The sequence below is a fragment of the Metopolophium dirhodum genome, chromosome 3 (assembly GCF_019925205.1).
Source record: "Metopolophium dirhodum isolate CAU chromosome 3, ASM1992520v1, whole genome shotgun sequence".
NCBI classification, from domain to species: domain Eukaryota; kingdom Metazoa; phylum Arthropoda; class Insecta; order Hemiptera; family Aphididae; genus Metopolophium; species Metopolophium dirhodum.
In genome coordinates this window covers 22,187,901-22,200,111 of record NC_083562.1, presented here as the reverse complement: position 1 = coordinate 22,200,111, position 12,211 = coordinate 22,187,901, and the positions used below count along the sequence as shown (strand labels likewise).

Sequence of the window (12,211 nt, the reverse complement as noted above, 5' to 3'; positions counted from 1 at the left end):
TTTGAAAAAACTTAATTTTACTAACTTTATTATTTGATATAAATAATACTTATCACTTATCTTACACTTATTTGCGCAGACGTAAGCCAAGCGAGACAATAATTACCACTCCCTCGCCGGTACGCGTCATTGTAATTTGTAGTTTATGTGTTATTTTTTAAATAATAATTTATATAATTTTTTTTATTTATTCTTATCTCTATAATTATTGAATTTAACATTAGTGTATTGTATACATCGAGAAAGTTAGGTGTTGTTGAATTTTCATAGCTTTTGTACCTAATTTGCTTTTCCTTAAAATGTCTAGCCATTAGCCATTATGTTGCAAAAAGATGCATGACATTATGGAAAAGTCCAATAGGAAATCGTTCGACTCAATGTTTGCATTATATAACAATCCGGTTTACAGCGTTTACGTACCTATATAACGAACTGGTGAATGCCGATAGTCCTAACATTAAACACAGAGTTATAGCCAGCAAGACATGACGCTGAGTTGAAGCGATGAGTTGATAAATACAGCGTGTTTTACCTATTAATATTTAAGATACAGACAATTTGGAATTAGTTTTTCGTAAGTAGAATTAATTGTATTATCACATATATGAATATAAGAAAACTAATTGTTTGAGATTACATTTTTTAACAAACATTATTTTATAATATAATTTAGGAATAGGTACTTCTAAAACATTACAAATATTATGTAGAAATATAATATGCAATGCTTCAGTTTAAATTAGTTACTTTTTATTTTAATTAAAAATATGCTCCTGCATAGAAAACGTACAATTTTCGAAACTATTAATCAGGAGTTCTAACGACGGAAATTATTTGACTTAATGTTATAAATTATAATCATGACAAAATTTATTGGAGTGGTTTAAGGCTGCTTATACCATGGTCACATAATTTTTTAGACCCCCAAAAGTGTTAAAAAATATAAAATTATGAAAAATAAAATGGAATTAAAAATCATAAAATTATCATAGTTCACTAAAGTCAATATTATGTGAGATATTTTTAATATTTAATTACCAATTAAAATATTATGGGGGTCAGTGTTTAATAAATAAATAATAACATATTATGTTAGTATTATTAAAATGTACACGGGTTTTGTTCGTATTTCCAAATATAAATAAATGGCATAAATAAGTTTAATATATGGCTATTATGTTAAAAAATGATAATTATTTTGTTATTTTTTACCATAAATACTTATTATTTACATGGTATTGGTATTTTACGTTTACTCTAAAAAGTTAACCTATAGGTACCATTGAACGAATGAAATAAAATAAAATAAATATTGTATGCGCAATTTGAGGCATATTATTCGTGTAATATTTAATTTTGTTTTAAGAACAAAAAACATGCTGAGATTTATTATTATAGATTAGAAAGTTAGATTAGTTTAGGCATAGCACATTTTAGACATAATTTATATTATTTACCCATGCTCTTCTCCAAATATTATTTGATCAAGGATTCCAAAAGTCTAAATTAAGCCAAGGTTAGAATGTTAAAATATTGAAAAACTTTTAAATTTAATATTTGTATTCTGGTGTATTTGAAAGATAGATAAATAGCAGTTATTAAATTTATTAGGTTACCTACGTTATTTATTTTTAGAATATATTATACTGAAATATGGACTTATATAATTATAATTTATATAGGTACCTACCTCCAATATTTTATATATAATAATATTTGTATGTAAAAATTATTTTTACTTTTTGGTTTCAATTGTAATTATTATTTTAATGCATTAATATGATAAACTTATTTATGAAATATAGTATAAGCTGTGGATGTAGGTATCTATTTTAAAGAAATAAGAGTATAAAATATAATATAGGCACAGCACCTAATTTAGTTGTTAAATTCTTTAGGGAACATAAATTTATCTAAATTAGGTATAATATACTTAGGAATTGATTATGTTTTACTTTGTAACATATTTTTAAATTTGAACATAATTGTAATTTTAAAATAGATTAATATTACCGAAGAGTTGACTCCAGAGTATTTATTTAAATATACAAAAATTTGCAATAAAACTCATATTCATACAATAGTTGGTTAAGTGGCATACCATTATAATATCTATCATCAAAGATTGAAACATTTTAGTAAGTATTTAAATTTAAACTTTTAACACGTTCATTGCCTTCGCAGTACGCACATATTCCTAATCTGGCGCCACACGCTGCGTAATTGCTGATAACATTTAAATTTATTCTAAACTAAAACGAAAAATCACGAAACAAGAACAGGGAATACCGTCCAATATTGTTTTCCCAAATACTTAAAGGTCATAATAAATATTAAAGCAGTGTCCCACCAGCTGAACGGTTTATAAAGATAGGTATTTAAAAATATATATGTACTAATGACGAATTAGTGATTCGTTAATTAGCCGATTATGGATAAGCAGTGGTCGTCACTGTTAATATAGTGATAGATCACTGACATCCAACTGTGATTTTCAGCAATGGTAAACGTGTTGAATCAGAAATTAGATTCTCGCATAAGCTATAATACATAATTTAATAGTTCGAATTAATAGATATAATAATTATAATTTATAATTGTTTTCTTAAAATCGGCCTTATGATATATTTTACTAACGTACCTATCCATATTATATTATTTTAATTTTAATAAGCTGTAGGCAATAAATTATGATTCAACGACTTACAGCGTAAACGTGATCGTAATAAATACTGGTTCACTACTAAAAAAAATCGGAACAAGTTTCGCCCAAATTTGGTCTTTGTAGAAATTTAGCAAGAATTTACCATTAAGCAATAAACATATTTATATTATTATAAACACACATTCACGCATTTATAATTAACGCATTCTAAATTAAAACATACCTATATCATAACTTTTAATATAATATCAACCGCCCAAGGTCCAATGGAAATAGTATCTTTATTATAATTACACAATATGTTTAGAAAACAGATAATTTAAATTTAAGATAAGATTCTTTTAATCCATTAATAGTAAAAATATAGTATATTAGTATAGTATCATATAGTATAAACTTTTTAAAAATATTTTACGACAATTTTTGAATAATTACTTGTTAAAAGCTAAATATTTTTTTTTAAAGGTTATCATTTATTACTTTTCAAATTAATGAGTCTCAGTTAAAAAAATTTGGACAGTTTAAAAGTTCATAAAAAATAAACAACATGACTTAAATAAGTGTTTTTACAATCAACATTTTTCTAATAACCAAATTTACAAATTGGCTATTTTGAATTTTTCAAAAAAAATTAAATCAAATTTAAAATTGTTTAATTTAATTTTACAGTATAACAGTATAAAATGATAAAAATAAAAAATATTATATTATACGTGTACCGCAAGAGTCAATATTATATACATATACAAAAATAAATGTATTGATTATGACCAAAGTTATTTAATTTGTCAGGTCTTCCTGTTACACCCTGTATATTCATATGTATAATCAGTGGCGTAACCAGGGGGGGGGTTAAGTATACAAATACAATATGTCTGTTATTTACATTTTTTATTTTTTTATTAATTTTGATAAAATTCTAAGGTCAACACAGTCAATGGGGGTGGCTTATCCCCCTTAGCCCCCTCCCTGGCTACACCACTGTGTATAATATGACAATATAAGAATCTTCTTTGTGAAATTTGAAATATTATACGATTTTTGCTTTCTATACCTACTCCAAGTGATATTATGTTACACGATATAATATATAAGTTACAAATAGTCGAGCCATTGATGTAGAAGTAGAACAGTATATAGATGTAAAAATTAAACAAAATCAATAATCTTCAACTTTTGACACTGTTTCAGGTCTGACAAGAGTATGACTATTTAGGTGTATACTTCTCGTAAATCGCAATCATGAAAACAAACAAACACGTGGCGAAGGCGTGCCCGCCGATTACCAACGCCGATGCGGATGAAGACGAGTGGCGGAAAATGAGCTTCACGTCCAAAGCGGCGCACATGGCCCGGAATGTGACGGTAGAACCGATGTTGGGGGTCTTCCAGCTATCCATGATCATGTCCAGCCTGACCACGCAAAACCTGAACATGCAAAAGGCTTGCCGGGTGAACCTGAGTCTGGGGCAGACGGTGTGTTATGCCCTGGAGAACAAGAACGCCACGTCTTACCGGAATGAAGAGTTGGCAGTGCAGCAGCTGGTGACCAAGATGATGCTCTGGCAGAGCCCCTTCCAGAACATTGTGCCATGCGTTCTGGTGATGTTCGTCGGTTCGTGGAGCGACCGGAACCAGAAGCGGAAACCGTTTATGCTGTTGCCAATAATCGGCGAACTGGTGCGCAACGTCGGCCTGGTCATTTGCGTGTACTTCTTCCATGAGCTGCCGATGGAGGTAGCAGGTATCGTCGAGTCGGTCCCGTCGGCCATTACGGGTGGCTTACCTATACTGATACTAGCCGTGTTCGCGTACGTGGGGGACATAAGCACGGTGAGTTTATTATAATATTGCCTTGTAAGCTATAGGTAAGGTGTATCTGGTGGGCTTGACGTTTGCGAATTTAAATCGCCATTACACCCGTTAAATCCTCTGTCTGCGAATAGACTTATAGTCTATACTATCTCTATATTTATGAATGGTTGGGTAGGTATGTAGTAAGTCGTATGCCGGAGAAATCACTTAGTGTAGCTCTTTTGAACACGTATGGTTCTCTTATTTTATCTTAATGAAACATGGGTATGAAGTAAAATAATGCAGTTTGGAGGGACTTTGGCATAGAATTTTGTTACTTTTAGAAATAACTGTTTTCATAAAAAAAAGTGTGATCTCTAATTACTAATTAGACATACCTTACATTCTTACTCTATGCATAGTAATTTATCATTAAATATACGAACATTGAAAGTTGAAACTACAGATAAAATTGCTTGTATAATAATATTCAACATTAATCTGCAAAACTATTTATATAATATTTTGTTTAATGCATACAATTTTTAACCTGTACATTATATCGTTCTAGGTTAAAAGTAGAACAGTTCGAGTGGGCTTCGTGAGTTTAATTTTCTCGATCAGTATAACCGTTGGATCAGCGTTATCCGGCATCCTGTTTCGAGATTACGGTTTTTACGGCGTGTACTTTATATCCACTGGAATGTATTTGTTCAGCTTCATGTACTGTATAATTGTCATCAAAGATATTAAGCCCGCTGTCGTAGAAAAATACCATGAGCCCAATATTGTCGTTGGACACTGCAAAAAATCAGCTTTACTCGCGATAACCGATTTCTTTGACTTGAAACACGTAAAAGAAGCGCTTCGAGTTACATTTAAGCGAGGAAATGACGATAAAAGAAGAACCGACATTATATTGTTGTTTGTTATCATGGTTATTATTTTGGGACCTCTGAGTGGTTTGTATATTAAATTATTATTTTATGAGCATAATATATAGTACACATTATAAAATATATAAGTTTAATGAAATATGTTATTAAACTTTGTAGAAAATGAAAATGATATGCAAATAACCCAAAACTAAAATGTATGGTATAATCATTGAATATACATGAGTATATTTAACCAATGGTATAATATCTAAAATATTTTTACTCAGGTACAAATTTAGAATTTTTTTTTTATATTTTAAGATCTTACTAAATCCGCGATTGCCTAGTATAAATGTTATTACTTATAAATAAGGAAAAAAACAAATTGAGTATCTATCTGAAATAAATTAATATTTATAAATAAGATTTTAATGAAATTCGATCTTTAAAGCGGGTAATGAGTATTTTAAAATTATGATGTTTTACATGGTTTTGACTCAATTTTTAAAATTAATATATCAATATAGGCCTAACGTGATGTCCTAGATAATATTCTCAACTTTAAGTTTGATAATAGGACAATTTACTTTTTTTATTAAGAGGACGCCACACTCGCATGTGTTGTCTCCGTCTTACAAACGCGCAACATACTAAATGTACGCTAAAAAATTCACGTTTTATGCTGTTAGCTTAAAAATTAGAGTGAATCAACCTATTATGAAAATTGATGGTAAGAACATTATCTGTGTTGACCATATTTTTAATTTACATTTATTGTGCACGCATAACTCACTTAAAAACTGAATTATCGTAAAAAAACTTTCTACAAAACACAGATAATTTTCTTACCATCAAGTTTCATAATAGGTCAATTCACTCTAATTTTTAAACTAACGGCATAACACGTGCATTTCTGAGCGTAAATTTGGTATGTTACGTGTTTGTAAGATGGAGACAACACATGCGGGTGTGGCGTCCTCTTAAAGCTATGATAACATAAAATTGGTTTTTACATTTTTTTTATAAAATAAAATAATTATTATTTAATACTAAATATTATTCATCTCAATTCCAAATTATGAATATATTGAATATCGAATAGTTATCAACTATAATCCTTCTACGTAGTATTTTGTTGCACGAAGTTATATTTGCTGGGAACCTGTTGTATTACGTATGTTTTCCGTTAATTTTATAATATATAATTATAAAACATATTAAATATAAATAATTATGTATATTTTCACTTCGTGAAATCGATATTTTCATAAAAAGTTGTCCATAAAATAGAAACGGTTTTTTCACACTTACAATTTTACGAAACGATAATTTACACTGTGAAACAAAATATTTACTATAATTGATATATTTTTATTTTAAGTATAACTCTACCAACTATTTTATTTTTTTTGATTTCATATTTAATAACTTGCAAGGTGTTATACATATTATTATACTTTTAAAATGTATTTATTTAAATATCAGTAAATGTATACATAGTAATATTTAACGTTTAAGTCATACTAAATCTACATATTAAAAACTGAAATACATCTTACCTAATTACTAAGTACCTACGTAACCTTAAATAAATACAACTTAAATGTATAAATATTAAAATATATAACATTTGTATGACACTGGATATGACATGAATAAATCATTTTAAAAAAGGAGGAGAGTAGATAATCGCTCAGTTGTACAGTAGGTGTCGAGTGTACCTCGATATTGAGTATAAGTCACTGTAATGTATTTGATAAATTTAAATTCAATGAAAAATCATTGCAATACGAAAAACCTTTCTGAGCGAAGACTGTCGATCAGCCCAAGTTACTAAGTATACTTTATGATGTATTTATGTTGTTAATATGGTAATTTATTTTACTATTAATAATACGGTAGTAGGTTGAATTAATTTATTCCAAAAAGTAGGTTATTCGTGGTGAAATATGTAGGCAATATCATAATAAATGTTTTTAAATAGCAATTGTGTGTATAAAATATAATAATATACGTTTAAGCTTCAAATTCTCAGAAAAAATATTTTTGAATTACAGCAAACCAACAAAAATTGTTATTCTTCGTTTAAATATCTAATTCCATACAAATTTGAAATTCAAATGTCTATAAAAAATAGTGTCTACATACCTAGTATATATCTATTATATTTTAAATTTTTCATTAGCAGCATAAAATACTTATGGTTATGAAGAAACTTTTATTCAATTTTCAAGCCTTACCTATTAAAGTTGATAATTTTATAAATAAACAAAATAGTTTTTGAATTTTAGACGTTTTGACGTTTATACTATACATTTTTATAAAAAAAATCGAGCATATTATTAAATATCAAATCATTTTATATGATAAACTTTTATGAGGAACTTTTTATTACATTTTCAAGATTTTGGACTGAGCCAAAATGTATTTATCGATAATTATAAAAAACCGAAAATGTTAAATGCCTATAAATAACTAAAATAATCAAACTATTTAGAAAATTTTACCATGTGTAGGTAATACTAATATTAAAATTTGGTAAAAATGGCATGAGTCTACGATTATTGGTATTTGAATTACAATAAAATAAGAAAACTGTTTGCTAAGAAATTGTTATTTTACGTGTGTAAATATCAAATTTCGTCAAAATTTAAACTTCAGATGCATTATATAATATTTGTGAAATCACTCCTAATTTTTTTTAATTACAGCAATATAATATGAGTAACTTTTAAATAATTTATAAATTGTTTGACTAAGCAAAAACTTTTATTTTAATTTACAGAAAAAAAATTTAAAATAAATCAAAAATAATTATTTATTAATATCTCAAAAAATTAATAATATTTTGATAATTATATCGGGTATATAATGTTCATATAATTTTAAGTAGCTACAATTATTATTTTTAAAAATTATCTTAAGTAGCCAGTTATTTTTTTTTTTGAATTATGACAAAATAAAAAAATTTATTTCGTCAAAACTGGTTTTACGTAAACATCCCGTTTTCTTACAATTTTTATTTCTTGTTTAATTCAATTATTAAGAAAAGTAGTCAAAATTATTAATTTATATCACCCAAAAGTAGTAACTAAATTCACTTCCCTACCAAAAAAGATATTTAAATTGAATATCAATGCAATTTTTCTACTGTAAATCATGTAGGTGCACAAGCACACACACCAAAAACAGATATTTAGCATTTTAAAACCAATACAGTCATGATTCATCGAATTCATCTTAAAGCCTAACGTTGAACAAATAATAAAAACAATAAATTGTGCGTAATATGTTTTATTTTATCATAAAATGAATAAAATTACACTTTATCAAATTGGAGACAACAACCATTTCGAGACATAATTTAGTAATTATTTCACAAATTGTGTTATATAAGTTATAAAAATTAGAAAGTTGGCATTCTTGTCGAGTAGTCATTTCTTAGGCGCTTTTTAAATATTATAGTTATAATGTTATATAGTAATCAAAATGTACTTAATATTGCAATTAACTGCAAATTATTTACGTGATTATCGAATAAAGCATTTGTGATTTAAATGATTTAATGTGGGGAAAAACTCGTTTCAGGTGAACAAACATTGATGTATTTGTTGGTACGAGTTAAATTCAGCTGGAATGAAGTAGATTTCAGTGTTTTCTCCACGTATTACTTTATTTGTAATCTCGTAGGTAAATTTAATTAATACGTACTATAACAATCACATTATATACAATGTTCGACTATTCGGGCAATGATCGTCAAAGACTAATGACACATGCGTATTATTAAATTCCAGGTATTGCATTTACGTTGTGGATTCTGGTTAAACGTTTTGGCATTGACGACAGACTGCTTGGGGCAATTGGATGTCTGAGTAAAGGATTGGCTTCATTCGTTTACGCCTATGCACCGACTGAATTCTTATTCTACCTAGGTGAATATTATGCAATAAACCATACAATATTATATCCATATAATTAATGTATAATACGTATCAGCTAATAGTCAATATAGAAAATATGATCTGCTTACAAAGCTAATATTATGTACAAATATATATTTTATTTCAGGTCCGATCGTGGACATTTTTCACGGTACGGCACTTGTTGCGTTTAGGTCGATACTCTCAAAACTTGTTCCTGCAAACCAACTAGGTATGGAGTTAATTAAATCCATAGTAATAAAATTATGAATTCATTTTTGTGTCACACGTGGACTTATTATTTTTAAATATATAAGTATGATTTATAAATGTATTATACATTAGCATTAATTTATTTCGTATTGTATATAGGTCAAGCGTTGGCGGTATCTTCTCTCGTCGAAACCATAGTTCCTGCAATATTCAGACCTCTGTACAATGTGATATATTATAAAACACTACACTTTCTACCCGGCGCATTTTACATACTCGGAGGAATCCTTAATGTTTCTGGTATCTTTGTTTTTCTGTGAGTAAAAATTTTATAGTTTAACATTAGGTATGCAATATAAGATTTAATCAAAATTACAGTTTTACAAATGTTTGAGATATCAAACCACTAATTCTGAATACTCATATAGTCATATACATGTGAAGTGAGGTTCAATAATATCATCATAGGTCAAACTCCGAAGAAATGCTATAATTAGGTTGGATTTTATACCAGCAATATAACCCTGTCCTATTCGTATATGAAATAGGTAGCTTTAATTTATGAATTGGTTACAAATCATTGTCATTAGGTAATATTTATAGACTATTAGTACGCATAGTAATATAATTGCCTCATAAAAAATTATACATATATAGGTACGTAAATATAATTAATTGTTGACATTATTTTGATTAAAGTTTGTTTATAGTTGTCACTTGTTCCAAGAGATTGTCCGTACATTTAGAGAAATTATTAAGAAAATCTAAAGATAACCTTTTTAAAATAGTTTTTGACTAGATATGAATACTTGATTTCAATCGATAAATTTAGGTTGCTTGTTGTCACTCATTTTACTAAAAAACAGTGATGACAGAAAAAAAATATCACACCAAAATGTAATATTCTATACATTCACTTATAATATAAAATGACTACCTTTTCCCATGAAACGTATTAAAAATTGTCTGAAGTATAATTTAAAAATACTAACAGTACACACACGTATAGGAAGTTAGTGGCGCGGTAATCTTTTTATAAATAAAAGTTTAATAAATATCTAAACTTAGTTTATAGAATACGCAAAATCATTAAATCGGTGATAAAAAAAGTGGATAAGTGGATGTCGCTCTGCTGTACAGTAAGTTACAAGTGGGTCATTGTAATGCAGGGGCGCCCGCAGGAAATCAGCTCAGTGGGTGCAAAATTAAATTTATGTTATACATCAATATGTAGTCACATATTTACATTATTATACACTGATTTTTTGTTCATTAAAAAAAATCTCAGTGGGTACAATGGCACCCACTGGCCTCTCTCTGTGGGCACCCCTGCTGTAATGGATGGCATTAAATTTGAATTCAATGATATAATAGCGTTGTATAAGAAAAACGGTTCTGAGCGAAAACGGTCAGTCAGCCTATGATATTACTAAAAACCAAAATTGATTTTGAGGAAAACCGATTTTGCGTAAAAATTCCCGTTTTTCCTTAATTTTTATGTTGATTTTCCCGTCGCTTTTGAAAAATATTGGGAATTTTAGAATTTTAGCTTTCGAATGCACCAACTAGATTCACTTTCCCATCAAACAAGATACTGTTGAAGAAAATCGAAGCAGTTTTACTGCCCCAAACTGTGATGTCAGACACAAAAAAAAAATACACATCATTGTAAAATCAATACATTCATCGTTCCGCTCCGAATCTAAAAAAAATTTAATCTCTTATAATTTTTGTTATCGTACCATTTGTTATAATACGCAGTTTAGTACGCCAGGTATATTATATTAATTATTTAATTAGAACTATTGCATATTATTTGTAATAACATCCTAGGTACTAAAATACTGAAATTATCATCACAAAGTGAAAGATATTTTATCAGATCCAATGAAAATTAATAATGATTCATACGAAGAATAAATATTTACTGATTTTATATTCAGATGGATGTACAGCCGTACAAAAAGAAGAACGTAAACATGAACATCTCAGAAAAGCCAAAGTTACAAAACTGATTTAAGTATAAAGGTTCTCGTCACATTGGATTCTCGCAAGATTTTTATACCTACTTCCCTTTACGTGTACTATATATTTTTTTTTAATCATAATTTTGCGATATTATTTTAAACGCATATTTTTTCCTTGAACAAAACGATATAATATTAACCTTATTACTATTATAACCTTATTGGTTTTACTAACTTGTGATAATTTTCAAAATGCATGATAATGTATTAATGTCCATTTAGAATTTATTGTTCTTCGGTGGTGAGAGTCTCGTACAATCGTACATATTATTATGTGTAGTATATTCTTTTAACATTATTAAATAATATTCTGTTTAATTAACTGTTTATAATATAATATGTAACATATATTTTAGATGGATGTATAAGAAACACAAACAAAACGAAAAATGGGAAGATTTTGAAGAGAAACAAGCCTTATCAGGAGAACCTGACAGTCAACATCCTTAAAATTATTACAGTAATGTGTTTAAATTATTAATATTGTTTTAAATTATTTTAACATGTAAAAAAGTTTTATTTATATCACATACATTTTTTATTGTATATTATTATACTAGTAAACACTATTTACTAGTTACTAGTGCAAACCAATTTTATTTATATTTAAATTACGTCAATTTATATTAACTAAGTTAAACCCATCTCAGCTGGAACCAATTTTGGTGAGTTTAAATTAGGTATTGCTTATTGAATATATTTTTTATTTTT

The 12,211-nt window shown here is 27.7% G+C and overlaps 1 protein-coding gene across 5 annotated transcripts in view; it reads left to right on the top strand.

The window, feature by feature from the left end:
* Positions 1 to 12,211, top strand: part of LOC132940432 (proton-coupled folate transporter-like) — a 27,701-nt gene extending 15,490 nt beyond the window's left edge. For 2 of the 5 annotated variants that reach the window (XM_061008043.1, XM_061008044.1), the window contains 7 exons: positions 3,857 to 4,498; positions 5,031 to 5,421; positions 8,926 to 9,027; positions 9,135 to 9,272; positions 9,409 to 9,492; positions 9,633 to 9,789; positions 11,857 to 12,211. In XM_061008043.1, coding sequence (XP_060864026.1) covers positions 3,908 to 4,498; positions 5,031 to 5,421; positions 8,926 to 9,027; positions 9,135 to 9,272; positions 9,409 to 9,492; positions 9,633 to 9,789; positions 11,857 to 11,950 — 1,557 coding nt within the window. In that variant the 5' untranslated portion in view covers positions 3,857 to 3,907 and the 3' untranslated portion in view covers positions 11,951 to 12,211. Of the gene's footprint in view, positions 1 to 246; positions 575 to 3,856; positions 4,499 to 5,030; positions 5,422 to 8,925; positions 9,028 to 9,134; positions 9,273 to 9,408; positions 9,493 to 9,632; positions 9,790 to 11,416; positions 11,555 to 11,856 lie in introns of those variants that run through there. The other 3 variants (XR_009664080.1, XR_009664079.1, XM_061008042.1) reach the window with 3 other exon arrangements.